At 41.9% G+C, this 26,556-nt stretch overlaps 1 protein-coding gene across 1 annotated transcript; it reads left to right on the top strand.

Annotated features, from left to right (window-relative positions):
* The first annotated feature begins 20,586 nt into the window (after positions 1–20,586).
* Positions 20,587–25,144, top strand: LOC116567599 (neuroblastoma breakpoint family member 6-like). The gene is made up of 3 exons (XM_032302747.1): positions 20,587–20,821; positions 23,025–23,239; positions 25,113–25,144. Exons 1-2 carry the CDS (start codon positions 20,587–20,589, stop codon positions 23,228–23,230), a joined length of 441 nt encoding a protein of 146 aa, XP_032158638.1. The 3' UTR covers positions 23,231–23,239; positions 25,113–25,144.
* Positions 25,145–26,556: the final 1,412 nt, after the last annotated feature.

Raw genomic sequence — 26,556 nt, 5'->3', positions numbered from 1 at the left:
TTCTGGCCCGGAGAGGCTACTAAAAGTTCAACCTAGAGATTCCTTATAAGAGGTTCCAGCAAAGCAGATTATAAAAGATCTATATGATTATTTACTGTTCTTGCTGAGCTTATGTAAATAATTAGGCCAAGTTTGTTAAAACTAGACTTGTTTTTCAAGTGAATTAGTCCTGATTTGGCTATCTCTGGAAATGAGGGTTATCTTAGAAAAAGTAGTTTTAATAACACACCTTTATGGGTGTTAAATTTGGTTGTCTTTAAATGTTTGTTAACCTAAGCTAGTTAACTTGGGGTAAACTTACGAGAAGTTGCACGATAACTCGCGTAGACGATCTTGCCTTTGCCAGTAAGTCAGCCCCAGATATAAGGAGGAAACTTCAGAAAATTGAAGGATTTGAAAGGAAGAATCTGACTGAGTTAGTAGGAATAATGGAAATAGCCACTAAGGACTATGAGTCATGCTTGAAGGGGACGAAAGCTCTCTTACAGACTCTGCAGGAAAAGGGTATCAGGTGTCAGCAATGAAAGCACAGCTTTGTCAGAGCCATGCCACTTATTTAGCCTTTGATCTCCAGGAGGGAGTTTCTTGGGACAGTGGGATACTGCAGGCTGTGGATACCATGGTTCGCGGCAATGGCACGACCTCTCTACGAACTGGCTAAGGGAGGACTCACTATGGTAGAGTGGACAGCTGAGGCAGAAGGAGCATTTCAGGAATTACAAACATCCTTACTGAGCACCCCAGCTTTGGCCATCCCAGATGTTACCAAGCCCTTCCACTTTATGTGGATGAAAAGGCAGGGGTGGTTGAAGGAGTTTTGATTCAGACTCTGGTGCCTTGGCAAAGGCCAGTAGCCTATCTTAGCAAAAAACTAGATCCAGTAGCGGCTGGGTTCCCCTTGCCTCTGCATAATTGCTGCCATGGCCCTCCTGGTCAAGGATGCAAGCAAATCTCATCTTGACCACCACTCACGCTATCGAGGGCCTTCTCCAGACTCCACCAGACCGGTGGATGAAAAATGCCTGAGTGACAGGTATCAGGCCCTCCTCCTCAATGAACCAAAAGTGACCTTCCAGCCTCAGGTGGTGCTAAATCCAGCCACGTTGCTACCAGAGGTGCTGACTGACCACCCACATGACTTCGGGGAGGTCCTAACCCAGGTCACAGGAATAAGGCCAGATCTTAGAGACACTGCCCTCCTGGATGCGGAGATGACTCTGTTCACAGACGGGAGTAGCTACATGGTCGATGGAAAGAGGTATGTGGGGGCTGCTGAGCCCATGGTTTCTCCTGAGCAGAAACTCTGGACAACAGCCCTGCCGCACGGAACCTCGGTGGAAAAGCGGAGCTGATTGCACTCACCAAGGCACTACAGATGGCCAAGGGTAGGACCACCAACATCTATACGGATGGTAGTCTGGGTAGAGGCTTTTTCTGCTAAACATGAAATGGCAGGAATGGTAGCCAAAAAGGCTACTAGAGGTTTGGGTTACCTCTCACGATTGGGTCATACAATGGCCCTGCATTAAAAAAAATTTTTTTAATTTATTTTCAGTGTAACAGTATTCATTGTTTTTGCACCACGCCCAGTACTCCATGCAATCCATGCCCTCTCTCATACCCACCACCTGTTTCCCCCAACCTCCCACCCCCTGCCCCTTCAAAACCCTCATACTGTTTTTCAGAGTCCATAGTCTCTCATGGTTCACCTCCCCTTCCAATTTCCCTCAACTCCCTTCTCCTCTCCATCTCCCCTTGTCCTCCATGCTATTTGCTATGCTCCACAAATAAGTGAAACCATATGATAATTGACTCTCTCTGCTTGCCTTATTTCACTCAGCATAATCTCTTCCAGTCCCGTCCATGTTGCTACAAAAGTTGGGTATTCGTCTTTCTGATGGAGGCGTAATTCTCCATAGTGTATATGTACCATGTCTTCCTTATCCATTCGTCCGTTGAAGGGCATCTTGGGTCTTTCCACAGTTTGGCAACTGTGGTCATTGCTGCTATAAACATTGGGGTACAGATGGCCCTTCTTTTCACTACTGCTGTATCTTTGGGGTAAATACCAGGAGTGCAATGGCAGGGTCATAGGGAAGCTCTATTTTTAATTTCTTGAGGAATCGCTACACTGTTCTCCAAAGTGGCTGCACCAACTTGCATTCTCACCAACAGTGTAAGAAGGTTCCCCTTTCTCCACATCCTCTCCAACACATGTTGTTTCCTGTCTTGCTAATTTTGGCCATTCTAACTGGTGTAAGGTGGGGTATCAATGTGGTTTTAACTCGAATCTCCCTGAGGGCTAGTGATAATGAACATTTTTTCATGTGTCTGAAAGACTGGCCTTGCATTTCTGAGTTCAGTCTCACAGGCATTGGCCAAGGCCGCGGGCACTAATTGGAAACTACATTGTGCCTACCGGCACCAGAGTTCTGGGCAAGGAGAGAGAATGAACGAGATTCTTAAAGAGACCTTGACAAAGCTAATTCTGCAGACTGGCAGTGGATGGGTGGGTCTCCTTCCTTTTGCCCTCCTCAGGGCACGATGTACACCCTGCTTAAACAAGGTGACCCCATTTGAAATAATGTTTGGGAGACCTGCCCCACTCTGTCCTAGGCTACAAGAGGTTGCTGTAGCAGAAATGACTGATCAGGCTATACTCCAATCACTGCAGGCATTATAGTCCGTTTTAAAAAGAGGCCAAGCAGGTATCTGGACTGCCCACATTGGGACGGAGACATAAGTGGAGCCACATTCTTACCAACCTGGGGACTTGGTTTGGATAGGCCACCACCAAGTGGGAGGCTTGGAGCCTCGCTGGAAGGGGCCACTTGCTGTCATCCCAGCCACCCCCATGGCGATGAAAGTAGAAGGCATTGGGGCCTGGATTAGCCCGGGTCACATCAAACGAGCCGAGGACGAGGACTTCCCCCAGAGATGGATGCCACTGCCAGTGGACCCCGCCGATCGGACTAAAGCTAAGACTTGGAAACAATGAGCTCATTGAGTTTATTGTTGCTCCTATTGTTAAAATATAGGTGGAAAATATAGATAATAAGGGCTTGATATACTATTTCTAAAAAGAGGGGGCTCTGCATAGCCCTAGGAGAGAAATGCTGTTTCTGGGTAAATCACTCTGGAATCATAAAAACAGTCTGGCAGCCATTAAAAAGGGACATAGAACTAGCTGAAAAGTCAAAGATTTGACTAATATCCAAAGAAAAGGGGGGAATGTAAGGGCTTATTCAGCCAGAGCGGCCCCACCCTGGTTGAACTGCCATTTTGTTGTAAAACTTAAATTGACTCTGCACATCCCCCCCCCCCCCCCCAAGGGGAACTTACTTAAAAACAAGTCCCCGGAAACCAGTCCCAGGTAACAAAGTCCAAGTACAGGGGTGGGTCAGGCCAGGTGGAGGTATTCAATCAGTGGGGGTTCATACTGTCTCCTAGCTACCAAGAAGTATGGGCCCCACCCTTTGGGGGTACCTTTTGAGCACCAATTCTGAACAAGGTGATAGGCTGGTTCAAATGTCTACTAGGGTAAATTGTAATTCAGTTGGTCACCTAGCATGACTATGCAGCTTTCTCTCTTTGTTACAGTTTCATCGTCCACCTGTGTGTGGCCAGGCCCAACCACATGGCCTTTGATCTATAAAAGTTAGTCTGGAAAGAAGGGAGGGGTTGCCCTCTCTGTAGGGGTGGCCCCAATGATCAGTTTGACGGTCGGTTTGATTCTTGATGCTCGGCGTGAAATAAAGCTTTGCTTGACTTTCGCTTTGTATCAGTCTCGCTCCTTTAATCATAGACCCATTATTGGGGTACACATTTTGGGGGACCCAACATTACACAGTATACCATTTACCCCTCAAGCACTTGCTAAATAAAAATAAGTTTATCCATGGTAATTTTCTTCATTTATTAATACATTAGTATGTTGTGGGAGCCTGGGTAACAGAGTAAATTGGTTTTTGTGAAAGTTTTGGGAAATGCACTTTAACCCAAAATGAAAAATATTTTACTGCTGAAAATTTAAATCTGTGGCCTGTTGCTCAACAAGTATTTTATGTATAGGAGCCTTCTCATTTTTTATTTCCCAGTAAAGGTAACCATATATTAGGTGTCATGCACATTATGTACATATAATTTTACATACATACTATGTAACAGCAGATATTTTTGTATAATTTTAATTTGCGTCACACACACATTACACACACTGTTGGTGGGAATGCTGTAAGTAACAGCACTAAAAATGTAAGAACTAACTTTCAGGTTTTCCTAACCTGAGATTTACTTCTTTGCATTCTTAGGGCTAATGAGACTGCCTCACAGAAGGTATTGGCTTGTGTCTTATTTGTTTTTTATTTTTTTTAAGATTTATTTGTGTATCTGAAAGACAGATGGCAAGTGAACAAGCACACAGAGGGTGAGGGAGAAGGAGAAGCAGACTCCTCACTGAGCAAGGAGCCTGATGCAGGGCTGGATCCCAGGACCTGGAGATCATGACCTGAGTGGAAGGCAGTCACTTCAGCAACTGATCTTGAATTCAACCAGATTTCTGTTTACAAGTAAAAGTCTAAACGCTGCTACATGCAGATAATTTCAAATAAATCTAACAATTGTAATTTTTTTAAAGTGTCACTATCATTGGGCCACATGAAGTATAGGTTTCTAGGAATATTTCTATCAAAAATAGAATGCTACAAAGATGGGTAGTAAATATTTAACAAAATTGCTCTGAGTAATAGGTTATAAAAAAACAGATGAAGGTCACTTCTCTGGTACCACATTATTTCATTAATTTAGAAAAAGTACTGTGTGCCCCACTACACTTTTTTTTAAACAAAACTTTAGATAGTGTGTATACTCAGGAAATAGCCCAAACCATTGTTGACAGAGAAAAGTTTTAAGTTACTACCAACTATTGAACTAAGTTTAAATTTGAAACACCACTACCTTACTTCTTTCTCCATGAGCACCCTAGGAGACTTATCTCACATGTTTATGTTTTATAGATACAGGTTAAGTATTTCTTTCCAAATTCAGCTATACACAATATGGAAATTCATGTTTATAATTCTCATTCAAGAGGTTTATACTTTTCCATGTTTCTTCATTAAAATATCTACTGTTCTGTGCACACTCAAAATCTTTTTTTAAAAAAAGATTTATTTATTTATTTATTTATTTATTTATTTATTTGAAAGACAGAGATCACAAGTAGACAGAGAAGCAGGCAGGGAGAGGGGGAAGCAGACTCCCCACCAAGCAGAGAGCCCAATGTGGGGCTTGATTCCAGGACTCTGGGAATCATGACCTGAGCTGAAGGCAGAGGCTTTAACCCACTGAGCTACCCAGATGCCCCTCAAAATATTCATTAATGGAACTTGATACTTTCCTAATCGGATCTTTTCAGTCACTGTCTTACTGTAGAGATGCACAAAGAAAGATACATGTTGGTGTTGACTGTATTGTACTGCATGCATTCATCAGTTCAACCACCTAGGATTAAACAAATCCACATGGAGATAAACTACATATTAGACCGTTCCAATATTTCCTGCAAAACATTTTTCCATCACCTTGAGAGACAATATGGTGAGAAAAGAGCTCAAATGATTACCACTTCATTTTACCTCCTGTTTTGATTTATACTTCAGTAAGAAACATTTCTTACTACTACCAATATGGCTACTTTCATTTAAGCAGAGTTGAGATATGAACCCTTTAAGTGTAAAATGTAGATTGGTAAATCAAAGATTTAATATGTCAACTGGCGTCAGATTGCAATGCCGTTTTTAGTGCACCTGTCAGAGATGCACACTATGTTGGATCATAATGCTATGACTCAAATCAGATTAACTCAGGCACTATGTTATCATTAGATGTTTCACATATTATATGGATCAGGAGCTTAAGAATCATTTTTAGCATAAAGAATATTTAGTATAATATTTTATGAATGCTATACAGATCATTTCACTAGGAAGGCATTAAAATGGGTCTCTTCCCGATGAAGCTGTGTATGTCATATTTTATGGAGAATCTTAGGAGGATTCTTCCTTGGAACCGATAATCATTATTCTAAAATGAATTACATTCTAACTTATTTTTAAATAGGGCATTTTACCATATTCTTCTACACTTTTATAAAATAGGCAAGGTAAATATTGTTATCTAAAAAAGTGACTTTTCTTTTTTATCTTATTTAAGATTTTTTAATTTATTTATTTGACAGAGAGAGAGATCACAAGTAGGCAGAGAAGAAGGCAGAGAGAGGGGGGAAAAGCAAGCTCCCTGCTGAGCAGAGAGCCAGGGCTTGATCCCAGGACCCTGAGATCATGACCTGGCCTGAAGGCAGAGGCTTAACCCACTGAGCCACCCAGGCACTCCAAAAGTGAGTTTTCTTATGACACCAGGTGGGCTAAGTAGAAAGCAAGCCTTTTTTTTCAAAGAAGTAAACTTTGGAGGAAAGCAAATAAACAAAAGAAAGACAGAAAATAAACATTTTTATATGTAACTCAGAGATGCTGGAGGACACTCATATTCATGTTTTCCTTGGGCGGGGGGAAGATTTGATATTAGTGAAACAAGAGATTTCATTTTCAAGTATGTGCAAGATCAGAGGAAGATGGGTAAGCCCATTCAATGGTTTTTGTTCAGCTTCTCAAATCTTTGGACTCTACTACGATTGGAGCTAAACATCCCATCTTTCAACCCAGCTTGGGCTTTGAGAATCTCAGAGATACTGTGTAAGAAGGATTGAGGAATATATTCAAATAATACTAAATACACATTTTAGTGTAGATATAGTGTCATTCTAAATATACATACACATTTATGATAAAAGTCTGGGAAGCTATAGATCAAAAATTAACACTGAGTATAGCCGTAGTGTGATTACAGATGTGTTTTCCTTTTTTGCTTTTATAAATGATAGCTTTTCAAACACAAAGTTTCTTCACTTATAAATGTTTAGTAACAACTACTATATCGAAGCTATTGTTTTAGGTTCTGAATAGTGAACACAATAGTCTTTATTATGTTGATTATAAAATTAGAGTAATTTCTACTTGGAAATATAAATTTGATACAGTGACAATTTTGTGGAATTTTGCACTTGACAACCATGATTATTTCTGCATGATAAGAATAATTCTTACTTTATTCTTTCTGTGGTTGTTAAAAATGGTCTAAAATACAGTAAGACTATTACTGTATCAAAAAAATCAAAAACTGTCTTAAAATGTTACATTCATGTCAAAATTATGATTTACATTTGTCTATTCCAATTGTTCTGTCATCTGTCATTGAAAAAACTCTTATTATGGAAATATTACCACCTTGACAGCCATGTTTTTCTTCCTCACTATTTTCAATGATTAGTGTCTTTGATTTTTTAAAGCTCAATTTCTGCCTCATTTACAATAACTACATTAATGCATACATCATCTTATTACTAAATAATTTAAATTTTGCTTTATTCACTCACTTCTTTTTTATCTGATGTTCTTTTCCTCTCATCTCTTTTCTTTCCTTATGAGTTTTTGCTTGAATTTCATGAATTTGTGTTCTACTATGAACTTAAAAAAGTAACTTAAAAATGAATTTAAGTTTTTATTTGAATTCCAGCTAGCTAACATACAGTGTAATATTAGTTGCAGGTGTACAATATAGGGATTCAACTCTTCTTTTTTTTTTTAATAAACATATAATGTATTTTTATCCCCAGGGGTACAGCTCTGTGAATCACCAGGTTTACACACTTCACAGCACTCACCATAGCACATACCCTCCCCAATGTCCATAACACCACCCCCCTCTCCCTACCCCCCTACCCCCAGCAACCCTCAGTTTGTTTTGTGAGATTAAGAGACACTTATGTTTTGTCTCCCTCCCAATCCCATCTTGTTTTATTTAGTCTTTTTCTACTCCTCAAACCCCCACATTGCATCACCACTTCCTCATATCAGGGAGATCATATGATAGTTGTCTTTCTCTGATTCACTTATTTTGCTAAGCATAATACCCTCTAGTTCCATCCATGTCATTGCAAATGGCAAGATTTCATTTCTTTTGATGGCTGCATAGTATTCCAATGTGTATATATACCACCTCTTCTTTATCCATCTATCTGTTGATGGACATCTGGGTTCTTCCCATAGTTTGGCTATTGTGGACATTGGTGCTATAAACATTCGGGTGGATGTGCCCCTTTGGATCACTAAGTTTGTATCTTTAGGGTAAATACCCACTAATACAATTGCTGGGTCATAGGGTAGTTCTATTTTCAACTTTTTGAGGAACCTCCATGCTGTTTTCCAGAGTGGTTGCACCAGCTTGCATTCCCACCAACAGTGTAGGAGGGTTCCCCTTTCTCCACACCCTATCTAATACAGGTTGTTTACTGTCTTATTAATTTTGGCCATTCTAAATGGTATAAGGTGGTATCTCAATGTGGTTTTGATCTGAAACTCCCTGATGGCTAATGATGATGAACATTTTTTTATGTGTCTGTTAGCCATTTGTATATCTTCATTGGGGAAGTGTCTGCTCATATCTTCTGCCCATTTTTTGATATGATTGTCTGTTTTGTGTGTGTTGAGTTTGAAGAGTTCTTTATAGATATTGGATATCAGCCTCTTGTCTCTAGTGTCATTTGCAACTATACTCTCCCATTCCGTGGGTTGCCTTTTTGTTGACTGTTTCCTTTGCTGTGCTTTTGATCTTGATGAAGTCCCAAAAGTTCATTTTCACTTTTGTTTCCTTTGCCTTTGGAGACATGTCTTGATAGAAGTTGCTACGGCCAGTGTCAAAGAGATTACTGCCTATGTTCTTCTCTAGGATTTTGATAGATTCCTGCCTCATGTTGAGGTCTTTGATACATTTCGAGTTTATCTTTGTGTATGGTGTAAGAGAATGGTCAAGTTTCCTTCTTCTATTTGTAGCTGTCAAATTTTAAGGGAAAAATTCTCACTCTTAGGTAAAATAAGATAGCCCATATATAGCACAGGCCAGCATGTTTGGAACTTATGTTCCCTATATGTGTTTCAGCAGTGATCAGAGTTCTGATCTTCAGAGAAACTTGGGTGAGACAACCTTAAAGTCCTCAAATCTTAGCCATTTTGTTTTGAACATAATTAAAACATGAACTTTGGTGTTGGTAATTTTTCAGTGGATACCATGATCAACTAATTAACTACTTTTGATGAACTATTTTTAGTGTTAAAAATAGTGTTATTTTAGTGATGAATCTGCTTTTTTAAAAAAACAAGCATTTTTGAAAGATGGAGGCTACAGGTGGATAATTTTCTCTCTCCTATCCATTGGGAGAGATAGCAAATTACCTCATGTACATACCTAGCCTTTGATCTTGGAACACTAGGACTAAATTAGTTTAGAAAAATAATTATAGTCTATAAAGCTAAGATTCTTGTTTCCTAAGAGCAAAGAAATAATAAAGCAGATTAATTTTAATACATTAGTTCTAAAGCCTACATGGCTAGAGGTATGATATAATCTATGTTTAAATTAAAAAAAAAAAAAAAACTTTTTTACCCAACAGACAGAGATCACAAGTAGACAGAGAGGCAGAGAAGCAAGCAGGCTCCCTGCTGAGCAGAGTCACCAAGAGGAAGTGGCAGAGCCAGGATTAAAACTCTGACATCTGCCAAAGTTCAGAAAGTTCCATTGACAGCCCCAAACTCATGGCCACCCTGGGCAAGTATGGTCAAGGTGCCTCAAATCCCACCCCTTCCAGGAAAGATTAGTGGGAAACTGGTCTCCCCTGCCCAGGCAGGGCCCTGGGATCATGCATGACCTGAGCCAAAGGCAGAGGCTTTAACCCACTGAGCCACACAGATGCCTCTTCAAAATTGGTTTTCAAAAGTCTTAACAGAGCTAAAACGTGACACAAACACAAGAATGTCCCCATTTTTAATGTCAGAGAAAACTATTTTTATGTACATATCTTCTAGACTTCACACCCATACCTGGGCTAAAGAAAATGTTGAATAGGACTTATTAAAATAAAAAAGAAAAAATATTTAAAACTCTAGAAAAAAAATTCATCCCTATATAATCTTCCCTTTTCTAAACTGTGTATTTTAAGTATTAAACTCAGTCACTATTCATATTAATTTTGCTTTTGGTCCCCAGGGACCCAAGAAATAAAAACTGTAGGAAAAAAATTAAAGAGAAAAAGTCAAGACTATAGGAGAATAAAAATAGAGTAATTCAGATTTTTCTTCCAGAAAGTCATACTTGTGTTCTTTCTCTAAGCACACCATTTCTTGAAGTCACAACTGCATAATTTGCAGGACCCAATAGAAAATGAAAATGAAGGGCCTTTTGTTAAATGACTAACATGTACAAGACAACCAGTACAGAGCAATAAACCAAGTGTGAGGTTCTCCTCATTTGGGGTTCTGTGAGACTAAGTCGCACACCCTTGAAACCTACTACTTAGGTATTTTCCACATAATTGCTTCTGATTGTAAAATCACTTGTCAGCTCTTTGCCTTCTTCCATTTTAAAACCACACTAGCTCATATTAGAAAGCAGAAAAATACTGATTAAAAACACTAAACGTGTTTTCAATTTTCGATGTGAAAGAAGAATAATGTTATAATACATTTAGTGAGTTTATTGGTTGGCAGATATATTCAAGAAAATTATCCTTGGTTAATTCCTTATAAATACTGGCTGAAGTAAAGTCAATGATGAACTTCCTAGTTGAACTGATGTAGGTTGCTCTATAATTGATTTATTTAGATAAAATCATTTAGCTCTTGTCTATTGCACTGAAGATAGTATTTTATCTAATAACCCTGCAATGTGGACTAAGTTTTGTTAAATACTCACTGACAAATTGAGACCAATTAAATGTAATAAAGAAATGAACACTATAGTATTTATATGCAAACTGTTAAATTTGAGTACAGGCAGAACATGTGAGTAAATTGAGAGTGAGTAAAGGTCACTACTGAAAATGATAGATTTATTATAAATTAACACAGGAAAATTATCCCTTTATGGCCCATAATAAATTTCACCTATATTTGATGTATATCTATAATAAGTCATTAATTTCATAATTAAAATTTCAAAAACAGACATGTATACAGTGCATTGATTTGTTTTTTTGTATTTAATATACGAAGGGGATATGCATGGCACACAAAAAATGAGGGATCATAATTGAAAGCCAGAGTCCTAGCCAAGTCCAGTGCTAATTCTCACAAATCTGTTACCTCCATATCACTGAGTAACATGGTCCGTGTTGTTTATCTTTAGAAATTTTCTCAGGACTTGATGCTAGGATGGCTAAGAGTGCAGATCAAATTCACCATCCTGTCACTATTCATATCATTTTAAATTTTTTACTTCTGTGATATTTAAAGGATACATGGTAACTTCTATTTTTTGTCCTTACTGGTTTACATGTTGCCTCTTGATTTGCCTCTAAGATGAAGAAAATTCCTTTGTCTACAGTTCTTTCTCCTTCCCATCAATCCTTTTCTGGCAGTTATAATCTTTGCTTTCATGTTGTCTAAGTTGATTAAAATGTACACTGCTGAATACTGAAGTTTCCAGACAAGATGAAAAACAATAAATGTTAAAATGCTATGACTTAGAACCATGCTACTTGCATAGGCACCAGTGTCCCGATGCCAAACCTGTTTCTCTGTGGGTCAGTGTCCTAGCTCTGAGCTGCCCAAGAATGGAACTCACATCTTGTTGAAATGGATTGTCTTCTTACTCATCATCAAGATCTCAAAAGTGGTTTGTTACAGTTATTTTATATTCAAATCAGGTTTTCTTGTTTGTCTTTTTCCAGAATTTCTATTTCACCATTATGCTGGTCCTTATTGACTGAAGTAGTGATATTTCCTTAGCCTGGACTAGTTATTCCATACATATCTTTTTGGTATCTAATCGGTTGCTTTTCTTTTTTTCTTTTTTTTTTTAAATTTTTTCAATTTATTTATTTTCAGAAAAACAGTATTCATTATTTTTTCACCACACCCAGTGCTCCATGCAATCCGTGCCCTCTATAATACCCACCACCTGGTACCCCAACCTCCCACACCCCCGCCACTTCAAACCCCTCGATTGTTTTTCAGAGTCCATAGTCTCTCATGATTCACCTCCCCTTCCAATTTACCCCAACTCCCTTCTCCTCTCCAACACCCCTTGTCCTCCATGATATTTGTTATGCTCCACAAATAAGTGAAACCATATGATAATTGACTCTCTCTGCTTGACTTATTTCACTCTGCATAATCTCTTCCAGTCCCATCCATGTTGCTACAAAAGTTGGGTAATCATCCTTTCTGATGGAGGCATAATACTCCATAGTGTAATCGGTTGCTTTTCTTAAAGACTATTTTTCCTTTAGATGTCACTCAACTTATGTTCTTATTCTAATGTTGTATTTCATGGTCTCCTTAGGGCACATACCAAGTTACCATTTCCATTTTGCTGGAACTCTAGGTGAACTTCACTGTTGTGGGTGCAGCTTTTTTATTTTGCTTTTCACTTATATTGCCCTTATTAATATGTTCAGACAACATCCTTAAAAAGAAACAAAGATAGGAAAAGAGGCAGGCAGGCAGGAAGATACACAGAGCATGGAAGACACAGGAGGAGAGAAAACATAGGAAGTAAATTTCTGTCTGATGGTCTTGGTAGATAGCAAATTTTAGGTTCAAGTCATATATTAGAGTGAAAATGTTAAAGGTACATTACAATTTTATTTGTAGATTCCAATCTGATGAAAATCTACTGCAGTTCTTCTGTACTTTCTCTCTAAAAACCTAATGTTCTGCACTTCAAAGTTATGTATCAAGGGGAAGATTTACTTAGTTATATTTTCCACTTATTCTCAAGGGCACTCAGGAGACCCTTTTATTGTGAAATTTGTGGGATTTTTTTTCCTCCTCAGCTTTTATCAGTGACTTCTCTGCCTGCTATAGGTATTTCTCCTTCTCCATTTTTTTTCCCTCTTCTCACAGCTCAAATTCATCCCATTCATATATAGACACTATTGAAATGGTGGATTAGGCTGCTTTTCTCTCAAAATCAATCTCTTTTAGGCTTTTTTAAACTCTGAATAAAATTTCCTTCTTTTTTTTGCAATTTTTAATGTTTAAAAATTTTTAATTTACATAATGAGTATACAATTTTAAAACTCTTTGCCACCTCATCCTACTTTTTTGGTAGTTCATTTTGTGTAATATTTTGGCGTGATGTAACCAATACATTCTTGAGTCATTCTGAAAATAGGAATTTGAAATATTTAAATGTTCTCTTGAAGCCTGCAATTCTAATTGTTTTCATTCCTTTCATGCTATTAGTTCTTCCTGGTCATTCCTTATTCTGCTGTTGATTTCCATCATGCATGTAGCAATAAGAAGACAATTTAGATTTTGGAAGCAGCATCTATCATAGGATCTCTAATTCTTTCAGGAATTGTGATAAATTTCTATTGAGGCATGTAGTTCTCCACTGACATGGGTAAAGTCTGTCCTCTGGATAATCTAAAATGGCCAGTTACAAGATACAGGATCAAGAGTGTGAGTGGAGAGGTATCACTGATTCCACTTATTCCATATATGGACTTTCTAGATACCACTCTCAATCCCTTCTCTTCTCCCACCCCCAAGCTTTCTGCCTCTTTTGCTTTTTTCCAGAGCTGGATCCAGGAGCCTTTCCAGATGACCTGCCTGGCCACTTCATCCTCTGTTTCATCACTAAAGAAGTGTCCCCCTTCTCTTATTCTCCCATAAATAGATTTAATTCTTTTACCCACTGTGCTCCCTCCCCATCCCCAGCTCACTCATACATCCCCAAGTTTCTTGGCTGTGACAAGTACCTTTCATGACCCTCATTTTTAAGTGGGTCTAAAGATGGATACATGTCAATATATGTGCTCAGATCCCACTTCAACAATTATCTTTGTTCCTATTTTATCCATTCCTCTTTGGAATTTTCTTTTTCTATTTTTTAAAATTTCTTTTCAGTGTAACAGTATTCATTGTTTTTGCACCACACCCAGTGCTCCATGCAATACCCACCCTCCTTAATACCCACCACCTGGCTCCCCCATCCTCCTACACCCCTGGCCCCTTAAAAACCCTCAGGTTTTTTTCAGAGTCCATAGTCTCTCATGGTTCACCTCCCCTTCCAGTTTCCCTCAACTCCCATCTCCTCTCCATCTCCCCATGTCCCCCATGTTATTTGTTATGCTCCGCAAATAAGTGAAACCATATGATAATTGACTCTCTCTGCTTGACTTATTTCACTCTGCATAATCTCTTCCAGTCCCATGCATGTTGCTACAAAAGTTGGATATTCATCCTTTCTGATGAGGGCATAATACTCCATAGTGTATATGGACCACATCTTCCTGATCCATTCATCCTTTGAAGGGCAACTTGGTTCTTTCCACAGTTTGACAACTATGGCCATTGCTGCTATAAACATTGGGGTACAGATGGCCCTTCTTTTCACTACATCTGTATCTTTGGGGTAAATACCCAGGAGTGCAATGGCAGGGTCATAGGGAAGTTCTATTTCTAATTTCTTGAGGAATCTCCACACTGTTCTCCAAAGTGGCTGCACCAACTTGCATTCCCACCAACAGTGGAAGAGGGTTCCCCTTTCTCCACATCCCCTCCAACACATGTTTTTTCCTGTCTTGCTAATTTTGGCCATTCCAACTGGTGAAAGGTGGTATCTCCATGTGGTTTTAATTTGAATCTCCCTGATGGCTAGTGATGATGAACATTTGTTTTTTTCCTTTGTCTGATAGCCATTTGTACGTCTTCATTGGAGAAGTGTTTGTTCATATCTTCTGTCCATTTTTTGATATGATTATCTGTTTTGTGTGTGTGGTGTTTGAAAAGTTCTTTATAGATCCTGGATATCAACCTTTTGTCTGTACTCTCATTTGCAAATATCTTCTCCCATTCCGTGGGTTGCCTCTTTGTTTTGTTGACTGTTTCCTTTGCTGTGCAGAAGCTTTTGATCTTGATGAAGTCCCAAAAATTCATTTTTGCTTTTGTTTCCTTTGCCTTTGGAGATATCTTGAAAGAAGTTGCTGTGGCTGATGTCAAAGAGGTTACTACCTATGTTCTCCTCTAGGATTCTGATGGATTCCTGTCTCATGTTGAGATCTTTTATCCATTTTGAGATAATCGTTGTGTATGGTGTAAGAGAATGTTTGAGTTTCCTTCTTCTACATATAGCTGTCCAGTTTTCCCAGCACCATTTATTGAAGAGACTGTCTTTTTTCCACTGTATATTTTTTCCTGTTTTGTCAAAGATTATTTGACCATAGAGTTGAGGAACCATATCTGGGCTCTCTACTCTGTTCCAGTGGTCAATGTGTCTGTTTTTATGCCAGTACCATGCTGTCTTGGTGATCACTGCTTTGTAGTAAAGCTTGAAATCAGATAACGTGATGCCACCAGTTTTATTTTTGTTTTTCAATATATCCTTAGCAATTCGGGGTCTCTTCTGATTCCATACATATTTTAGGATTATTTGCTACAGCTCTTTGAAAAATACCAGTGGAATTTTGATTGGAATGGCATTAAAAGTATAGATTGCTCTAGGCAATATAGACATATTTTTTTAAATTTATTTTTTATTTATTTTCAGCATAACAGTATTCATTATTTTTTCACCACACCCAGTGCTCCATGCAATCCATGCCCTCTCTAATACCCACTACCTGGTACCCCAACCTCCCATCCCCCTGCCACTTCAAACCCCTCAGATTTTTTTTTCAGAGTCCATAGTCCCTCATGGTTCACCTCCCTTTCCAATTTCCCCCAACTCCCTTCTCTCTAACTTCCCATGTCCTCCATGCTACTTGTTATGCTCCGCAAATAAGTGAAACCATATGATAACTGCTTGACTTATTTCACTCAGCATAATCTCTTCCAGTCCCGTCCATGTTGCTACAAATTTGGGTATTCATCCTTTCTGAGGGAGGCAATATAGACATTTTAACAATGTTTATTCTTCCCATCCAAGAGCATGGAATAATCTTCCATCTTTTTGTGTCTTCTTCAAGTTCTTTTGTGAGTGTTCTGTAGTTCCTCGAGTACAGATGCTTTACCTCTTTGGTTAGGTTTATTCCCAGGTATCTTATGGTTCTTGGCAATGAAACTTATTATTTTGAAGCAACTGCCTATTTAGAAATAACACAGTAATTTTCAATTAAATAATTTTTTTAAAAAATTGTGTTACTTGTTTTGTTACTATTTCTTCTTAAATCACTTCTTTTCATTCTAGGCTTGGTTTTGTCTTGACATAAACTGTCAAGACAAAAAACTGTGCGTAATACTTTCTACCATATTCTCCAGTAGTCAACTTGCTTTTGCATTCTTTTGTCTGAAAATGCTTTTTTTCCTTAGTCTTGAGTGATACCTGAGTGGCATATGAACACCTAAGTTGTTTTCACTGAGCACATGGGAAATGTTCTCTAGGGTCTGGTCTGTATTGTAAATGTGAATCCTGACATTGATCTAAATTTTTATCATGTTGTGTTTAGAATTACTACCCTTTCTCTCTGCCTTAATATTATTTGCTTTAATTTTCTCCCTTTTTTACTATAATGTACACATATAAGGAGTTCACCTGTGTGTGTGTACATGTGTATGGAGAGAGAGAAATAGACACATGTATCTCCATATGTATATATTTGTGGTGAGAATAACTTAAGCTTTCTTAATGTGAGGATTGATATTTTTCAAAAGTTCTAGAATATTATTATTTTTTTAATACTGCTTCTCAAAAATTTATTTCATTCTGTTGAATTTATACTATAGTTTTCCATTCTATTTTGGTGTCTCTTGCCCTTTTTTCCTATTTTTTATAGTTTTTGGAAATGATACTTATTAGATGTGATGGAACCACTAGCTAATAATACAGTTGTAACTGTGTTGAAATATATTAATGGATAAAATAAATATATATACACCTTAAACTTCTGCAATGTTGTATGTTGAATAAATGTAAATGAATCTGGGGGAATCCCTATGGGCTGTGCTGAGGTCAGTTGGTCCAGTGCTACTTACTTTCCAGACATTATAAAGATATTTTTCAGTTTTCCCTTTTTTCTAAGTATTCTGCTGAATTTGTAACTTACAAGAGCTACATTTTAACTTACAGAAATTCTAATGGTTATATTACCCATCTCCTTGCCAATTTCCCTGTTGTCTAACTTTTTAATATATTTTCTTTTTAAGGTTTGTAAGCTGAGTCATTGTAGAGTCTTCCAGATTTTCTTACTTTTTTTCAGTGTTCCAAAATTGATTGTTAATGACCCACCTTTTTTTTTTAAGTCTTTATTTTAATTTTAGCATAGTTCACACAGTGTTAGATTAGTTTCAGGTGTACAATACAGTGAGCAGTTCAACAACTCTATACCTTACTCAGAGCTCATAGTGGTAAGTGCACCTTTTAATCCCATCACCTATGTCTCCTTCTCCCTGACCCACGTCCACTCTGGTAACCATCAGTTGGCTCTATATAGTTTGTTTCTTGGTTTGTCTATCTCTATTTTTCCCCCTAGTTCATTTTGTTTTAAAATTCTACCTGTGAGAGAGCGCCTGGGGGGCTCAGTGGGTTCAGCCTCTGCCTTTGGCTCAGAACAGGATCTCAGGGTTCGGGGATGGAGCCCCACATCAGGCTCTCTGCTCTGCAGGGAGCCTGCTTACTCTGACCCCTCTCTTGGCCTGCCTCTCTGTCTACTTGTGATCCCTGTCAAATAAATAAATAAAATCTTTAAAAAGCAAATTCTACTTGTGGGACATCTGGATGACTCAGTCAGTTAAGCATCTGCCTTCAGCTCAGCTTGTGTTGCCCGAGTCCTGTGACTGAGTCCTGCACTGGGCTCCTTGCTCAGCAGGTAGCTGCTTTTCCCTCTGCCTGACCCTCCCCCACCCAGCTTGTGCATGTTTTCTCTCTCTCTGAAAAATAAATAAAATATTTAAAAAACTATTTAAATCATAAATTCTACCCATCAGTAACTATATGGTTACTGATCTTTGGTATTCGGTATATGGTATTGATCTTTCTCCAACTTCTTTCACTTAGCATTATATTCTCTAGCTCCATCCATGCTGTGCACATGGCAAGATTTCATTCTTTTTATGGATGAATAATAATCCATTGTGTGTAGTATGTACACACACATACAAACACACACACACAGCTTTTTTTTAATCTATTCACCTATCTGTGGACACTGGATGCTTCCATAACTTGGCTATTATAAATAATGCTACAATAAACATAGGAGTCCATGTATCCTTTTGAATTAGTGTTTCTGTATTCTGGGGGTAAATACCCAATAGTGTGATTACTAGATCATAAGGTAGTTCTGTCTTTAACTTTGTAGGGAAATTTCACACTCTTTTCCACAGTGGCTGCAGTACTTCACGTTCCTACCAACAGTGTACCAAGTTTCCTTTTCTTCCATATTGTGAGCAGCACATGTTGTTCCTTGGTTTTTGTTTTTAGTCCTTCTAACAGGGGTGAGGTGACATCTCATTGTGGTTTTGATATGCATTTTCCTGTTCATGAGTGATGTTGAGCATATTTTTATAGGTCTGTTGGCCATCTAGCTGTCATCTTTGGAAAAATGTTCATGTGTTCTGCCCATTTTTTAGGTGAATTGTTAACTTTTATTTATGTATTTGAGAGAGAGAGACACACAGCGAGAGAGGGAACACAACAGGAGGCATGGCAGAAGGAGAAGCAGGTATCCCGCTAAACAGGGAGACTGATGTGGGGCTCGATCCCAGGACCCTGAGATCCTGACCTGAACCAAAGGCAGACACTTAACCACTGAGCCACCCAGGTGCACACCATGGAGCTCTTTGGGGTGATTTCCCATGGCCATGCTTACATAGCGAATGTGAACACTTCTAGGAAATGCGGCCATATTAATCAATGGATTCTAAATTTGGTTCCTTAAATAGTTCTACACACATCAGATGCACCCTCTTGAGAGCATGCCAGAGAGGGGCCTTCCTAGGGCTCACTAGCTTTCGGGTTGTCCGAACAGGATCTTCACTAGATGTTAACAAGGAAAACTGACCTGGGTACTTCCTCTTTCTTTCTTTCTCTCTCTCTCACTCTCTTTCTGTCTTTTTCTTTCTTTCTGTTTCTCCCTTCCATCCTACTTCCCCTCTCCCTTCCTCCTTCCTTCCATTCTTCCCTTTTCTTTTTTCTCTCTTCCTCCCTCTCTCCCTTCTCTTTCTTCCTTTCTTTTCTTCCTTCCATCCTCCCTTCCCTCCTTCTTTCCTTCTTCCTTTCCTTCTCTTCTTCTTTCTTTCTATCTGCCTTCTTTCTCCCGCTCCCTCTGCCCAGCAACCTTCTTATACAAAATAAGCAAAGAAAGAAAGAAAGAAAGAATGGAAGGAGGAAAGAAGATCTTTAAAAAGAAGGCATAAAAATCAACACCAAGATTTGACATGAAACTAATACATGCTGCATGTTAAGTGCCGCAGATTTTTATTTTTATTTTTTAATTATTTCAAGGGATAAATTACGTGGATATTGGCATCATTCAGGAGCAAAGCAAAGAGTTGTTTCCCTCTCCAGGATCTTCAGAAAAGTGGAGCCTGCTGAGTGTGACCCCCTTCCAGCCACGCTCACACAGGTGTGCAGGCCAAAATCCACTTCCCGTCTCTTCCCGCTCAGGCTGTTTTCTGGACTTCCCTTCTGGGAGAAAAATTGGCCCTGTTAGGAGACTTTCTCTGCTGAACAAAACACGTGCTAGGGCCAGCAAGGAGTCCATGATGTTCCTTATTGTATCAATCTGGTTCAGTGAAACTGCCTAAGAAATGTTTTCTCCCTCAACCTTACGTGGACAGTAACAGCCTTTGAGCCCTAGGACTACGTTTTCCCGAGTTTCCCCGTCCTCCGTGAGGGCCAAAGAGACCAGGCATTCTCAGCATTACAGCAATTTGGGAGGCACAAATGAAACACACGGTTATTTAGCATTCTCCAAGGGGCAATAGAATCCAGATGAGTGGACGGACAGAAGGGCAGACAGAAATTGCAGATGAGAAGCTTCAAAAGGCTTCAGAGCTGGGAAGAGGCCCCATAAGTTGGCCCGTGCTACCTTTCCGCAACTCCCTCTTCTAGGGGTACCTGAAGCCTCGAGGCTGAACTTCTTCCCCCGTTCTTTGTTTCCACTACACACGGACAACTCCTTCTCCCAAGCCCTGAGAACTCTCCAGGACCTTCTCTCTAGGCTCTCAGACCAAGGTTACTATGAACAGAATGATAGGCGTGAGCTACTGGGCCCATCCAAAGGCCCTGCGGAGTCAGGGGGGTGATTTTCACCTCAGGGACTCTGCAGCCTGGTCACCTGTCAACCCAGCATCCACAGGCTCAGAGAAAATGGGGACATCTCCTTCATAGCCATGATGCCTACCTTTGTACCTGCTCCCAGGGTGGTCTCACAGAGGGGCGGGGGCATCAGACATAGGTGTTCTGAGAGCACACAGCTAAGGAGCCCTGGGATGGATCCCATTGAAATCTCTTCTCGCTTCAGCTCTGATGCAGTCTCCATGTCACCAAGGGCCATCCAGTGGAAACTTGCATTTCCCAAGAGCACAGGTGCAAAGTTCCGGGGCACAGACACAGCCAAGCACCCCGGTGGCTGATTCCCTGCAACTTCAGCTGGACCAACATTTGGACCGTGGTGACAACAGAGCCAGGCTCAGCCTCTCCTCTGCCATCGGGAGCCTGGGCACTAACATGGGTTCTGGGGACCAACCGCCACTGCTCCGAGGTGAGAAGGAAGGCGACTAGGAAGCTCTAGGCCCTGTGTTGGTCATCACAGACTTGTGGCTACAGGTAGCAATGGGATGAGAGTGAGCCCCCACGATGCTGCAATACAGCAACGTGAGCAAAAGCCTGGTGTTCAGTATCAGCTCTGAACCAGGTGCTGGCCTTGCCACTTCCTGGCTGTGTAACTGGCCAACTTCTGCCTCCTCTCATGCATTTTCCCTTCAGTCCACTTACTGAAAACCACAAAAAATGGGGTCTCCCTCTCATTGTTCTTGGGAACATGAAATACAATTCATAGGGGCCCTGATGCAACAAAACTGCCTGACAATATGTATGAATTTGTCACATCGAATCCTCAGATGCCTGTGGGGTTTCAACTCTTGGAAATGGTGTCAGGGCATTGTTTCATGTGGGGAAGAGCAGTTTTAGGCAGATCTACTATCGCCGGACCCCATCCTGCCTACCTTTCTCAGAAAGGCTCATGCGCCCAGTTTTCTCTCCTTTAGCATCGTCAAGCACATCTGCCCTGTTCGGTGCTCACAGACACTATAGAAATACTGGCCTCGCAACACTACGTACTACTGATTTTTGTTTTTTCCTTTTCTAAGCTGAGAAGGGTCCACTTTACCCCATGAAGTATACATGTCACTCTCTCTTCGGGTCCTCCATCTAGTCCATCTGCTCCCTTCATCTCCGGGGCCTCATGCCCAGCCTCCTGCTCATCAGGATCCACCTCTGCTCAGATGTCCTGAAGACTGGGCGTTTCCAGCCTCCTCTGCATCCTGTCTTCCTTCCGCACCAGCACTCAGAGTCCCTTCCTAGAGCCTGGGGTGCCTTGGGGCTCCTCGGTCAGGAGCTGCCCTCCCTGAGAATTGAGGAGATGCCATTCCCAGGGGGAGGCCACATCAGTAGCAGCACTGTGGCACCAGGGAGGGCCCTGGAGAAAGAGCTCAGTGAGTGCTGGGGGAAGCCCAGCCCAGACCAGGGCCTTAGAACTCACCCTCCTTACTGTCTTCTCCCTGTGGCCTGTCACTTCTCCTTGGCACCCACCGTCCTGCACCAACCCGCTGGCCCCCTCCCTCTCTCGGTGACTCGCCTCCCACGGAGGCCTGAGCAAGAAATAAAGCTCCATGCCAACTCCTTGGTCCGCTCTGCTTATTATAACAAAAATGCCTCAGACAGGCTGACTTCTTAACAACAGAAATCGGTATCTCACCGTTTCAGAGGCGCGCCAGAACCACAATCAAACAGGGACACATTCGGGGCCTGGTGACACTGCCTTCCTGGCTCAGAGGTGGCTGCCTTCTGGCTCTGTCCTCACACTGCAGAGAGGCGACGGAACTCTGTGAGGTCTCTTTTATAGGGCGCGAATCCCTTCTAGGGGAGGAGCTGCCTCCCAAAGTCTCACCCCATCATACCATCACACTGGGGAATTAGGTTTCATCCTATCAGCTGGGGGTGAATACAAAATTACACGCTGGGGCAGATGCTTTTACTCTGACTTGTTCCCACCGACTCCCCCATGGAACATGTCCATGGTCACATGTTTCTCACCACTGCTTTTCTCGTTCTTTTGGATTCCGTGTCTTTTCTTTTACTTGACGCAGCTGAGCAGAGCAGGGGTAGAATGCTATGGTCCCTGTTCGCAAATCCCACATTACTCACTGTCTCCCTTATACATACATATATACATACAGACACAGACATTTCTATATTAGGTCACACACATGTCTATTCGGTGTGTATATTATACGTAGTGCACAGGTATGAAATGTTGGCCATGTTGATGCATGTTGTATGCATTCCCCAGTGTGCTCTTCCCTGGTTGACCCCGAAAGGCTTCCCTGCAACCTAGACTTTGCTGCGCTCTACAGTCTCTTCTCGACAAGAGTACAGCCTCTTTCCAGCACGATTTCCTTGTGTGTGGAAACTTCTCTTTCCCAGAACTGTTTCTTTTTACCGATCGTTTCTCGTGCTTTCACTTTTGTCCATTGGGAACCTGTTGGCCTCCTGGCCCAGTGAGCCTTACTTGAGTATGAGAGAGAGAGCCAAAACCGGAAGTAATCAAACTGTGTCCACGGGCCTGTGATCTGTCAGACGGCCTTTCTCATTCTGGCCACTGTCCTTCTTTGACATCAATGTAGGTGGAGGTTCAGAAAGATCATGAATCACAGCGGATCCTGTCGATGTGCTTTTCCTTGCAGAACTGGCTTTGGATGCTTCCATGTGCATGAAGAACCCTCCCAAGCCGGAGCGTGATGCTGGTGAGGACTCGAGGGACAGACAGCATGGCTGTCAAATCCATGGCCACATGAAAGCCCTCCGTGTCATGAAACAGAAGATTCCCAAGAGAATACTGCAGTTTGGCCAGTGGAGACTGGCATGCAGATTCCCTGGTCTTCAAGCTTAGGGCCCAGAGGTAATCATGCCTTTGGCCCTTGGGGCATGAACTCCTACTGTTCTCCTGCTGATTAGAGCTCCACCCCCACAACACCCCCGACCAAACACACACTGTCTCTTCTCTTGCTCTCCCTCCTTCGGCCATTCCCACAACTGGTGCTTCCCCGGTTTCGCATGAGGGCTGCCACCCTACCGGCCCTTGGTCTCCATCACCGGGATGCAGCTCAACTCTGCTGTCTTCCTGCCGGGGCTGTCCTGGGAACCCTCTCCCCTCTCTCCACACCCATGGGGAAGGAGGCCCCACGGCCCTCCTCAGCAGAGTAGCATTATTACACCCATCAAACACTTAGAGCTCTGCCAGAAACCACACGCTTTCGTGGCTTCCTTGCCCTCCTTCCTTGCTTCTCCAATTCCAAGCCTCGTTCTCCCAGGACTATGGTCTGAATGAGTCACTTGCACAAGCACTCTCCTCTTGGGACGTTCAGGAAATCTGATCTAGGAGGACACAGAACCCTCACCCGGAACCCAGCTAGTGTCAGGCCTCTCTTCAGCCCCTATAATACACGATACAATGAGGAAGGAATATTGCCTGGAAACCCAGTGTCTAAAATATGATCCCTTCCCTGATCGAGGTTGAGGAATTTCAGGTTTCTTGCTTCCTGTGGCAATAAAAACCACGGTTCACAAAGTCACTACGAGGACTTCCCAGCTCCCTGACAGGTCCACGACAGATTGAAAGAAAATAATCATATGCTGTCATTATACAGCATCTCAGGAAAGAATCTCAGGTCTCCTTCTCCTATCTAACCATTTGCAGGCCCATCAGAACACCGTGGAATCCATGAGGGACTCTATGCTTATGGAAAGTTGGGGAAAGAAGGGATGAGAATCTAGAAGCAAACATGAATCCTTCTCCATGTGTGCTTTACACTTTGCTGAAGCTTTTACTACTCAGACTATTCCTACAAATGCCCCAACGTCTATCCTGTGTGATATAACATTCAGAGAACCTTGTTGTCCCTGAGGGAAAATGAAGTGTCCCTGATAACACCCAGGCTATCCTTTTGTGAATTCCCCTTGGGGTTTCTCCTTCCTGGGTTCCTCCTTCAGCACCTTGTGGCTTGTTCCTGGGACGCCAAAAGTGACTAACAGTATCTACTGCCTGCCCACACCTGCAGATCAGGGGCTGTCCTCTCCCTCCCCACCAGAAGTTTGCACAGGGCCTGAGCCTGGCTTTCAGCTCAGGCTTTTCAGTCACAGGTCACATGGCTTTCGGGGGTCCTTAGCCCCTGGGGCCACAGCTCCTCCTCTGCACAGGGCAGAAAAGAAGTTGGAGATACTCACAGCGCCCTGTGGGCTCTCCCAGTCTAGGACTCATTCCAAAGCCTGGCCTCCTTTTCAGAAGACTGGGACAAGGGTGAAAAGGGGATGTGTTTGGCTGCCACACATCCCCTGCTTCCTGCAGCAGTCTGTCTCGGAATGCGCATGGTGCTTGCTAGGTGCCCACCTCCCCGGGACGCGTCGGCAAGCCATCACTTGGCTTCTGATGGAGGGTCTCAAGGGGGAAGTGGCTGCAGAGGAGGAGGTATTTGGGATCTGGCAAAAGCTCACAGCAGCTTTGAGCTGGGACATCACTAGCCCCCTGCTGGGGGAGCCCAGGGGCCCCTGCATCCTCCAACACAGGCTGCCTATGAGTTTTGTGAAGGTATGACTTCTGACTTGGGGCTCTCAACTCCCCCTCTGCCTGGGTGCGGCTCCTCCTGCAGCTGTTCCTCTGGAGAGGCCCTCAGCTTGCTCCTGGCCTCTGTCACCTGGCCGCTACCCCTCCAGGCTCAGCCACCAGTAGCATCTGAACAAGACTCACATTTCATTTCTCTCTCTCCCTCTCTCAGATGCCAAATACTTCAGAAACTAAGAAAAGAGATGCCTCATGTGAATGAAAACCCCATCCTAAATCCTCATCCTAAAACCCTCATTTTCCACTGGATGAAAGGAAATCTAAAGCAGCACATCAAGTTAAAGCCCAAAGAGAGCATGGGAGAGACACTTTGCTGAGAATCCACATCACAATCCCAAGCCATTCTCGATGATTTTTACTGCAAGAGACCCATTGGAGGAGAAAGTTTCTTGCCCTTCAGCTCCAGTTGTGATAAACCCCTCAGGAGACCAATGCCTGCCTAGATCACAGCCCCTTTCCAGAGACCTTCAGTCTTGCCGCTCTCAATTCCATCCTGTAGAGAACCAGAGTCAGCAGCACCACGGGGAGAGGCCACATGTCACACTGGACATTATGGGCCACCAACTGGGCTATGCCAGAAGCACACAGCATTGACTACACCGTGTTCTTCCTGGAGATGTTCAGCCTGAATTTGAGCACGAGGGAGTTATCAGACACCTTCAGGATGCGGACCATTGAACCAGATGACCGGTCTGTCTTTCTTCACAAATCCCTGTCACCACAAATAAGAGACAGCAGCATGGAGGAGAGATAGGTTGGGTTCCAAAGGACGACAAGAATGTGTTGCTGCATTTTCTTACTCCTTCGGAACCCAAAATATCTCCTCACCGTTAGGTGCGTGTCTCCAGTGGTGGTGACATTTCCTTGTTTGTAGGGGACAGGCCACATGTTTAGCTTAATGGCCTACATTCTGAAGTTGTCTGATCAGTTCCTCCTGATTAAATTCAGCCTGTGCCTTGGGCCAGGACACTCCACGGTTAATGCTGCATGTGTCCCAGCTAGCCTTACCGGAGACCAAGAGGTTCCAGTGTGCCCATCACCACTCTTGTGAGAGCAGCTTTGGTTCCATTGCTATAGAGTACCTATCAGATTGATCTGTTCACAGCAAGACACATGCTTTGCTTTCTGAAATTGGGAATCTGGTACATGGTGGACCCTGAGGATGGGTGACGAGCCTCTCCTCTTTTTTTTTTTTTTTTTTTTTATTTCCAGCATAACAGTATTCATTATTTTTGCACCACACCCCGTGCTCCATGCAATCCGTGCCCTCTATAATACCCACCACCTGGTACCCCAACCTCCCACCCCCCATCCCTTCAAAACCCTCAGATTGTTTTTCAGAGTCCATAGTCTCTCATGGTTCACCTCCCCTTCCAATTTCCCCCAACTCCCTTCTCCACTCTAAGTCCCCATGTCCTCCATGCTATTTGTTATGCTCCACAAATAAGTGAAACCATATGATAATTGACTCTCTCTGCTTGACTTATTTCACTCAGCATAATCTCTTCCAGTCCCGTCCATGTTGCTACAAAAGTTGGGTATTCATCCTTTCTGATGGAGGCATAATACTCTATCCCCAGGGGTACAGGTCTGTGAAT

The sequence above is a fragment of the Mustela erminea genome, chromosome 10 (genome assembly GCF_009829155.1).
Source record: "Mustela erminea isolate mMusErm1 chromosome 10, mMusErm1.Pri, whole genome shotgun sequence".
Classification (NCBI taxonomy): Eukaryota; Metazoa; Chordata; class Mammalia; order Carnivora; family Mustelidae; genus Mustela; species Mustela erminea.
Note: the sequence above shows the minus strand (reverse complement) of the source record. Positions and strands in the feature narration are given on the sequence as shown.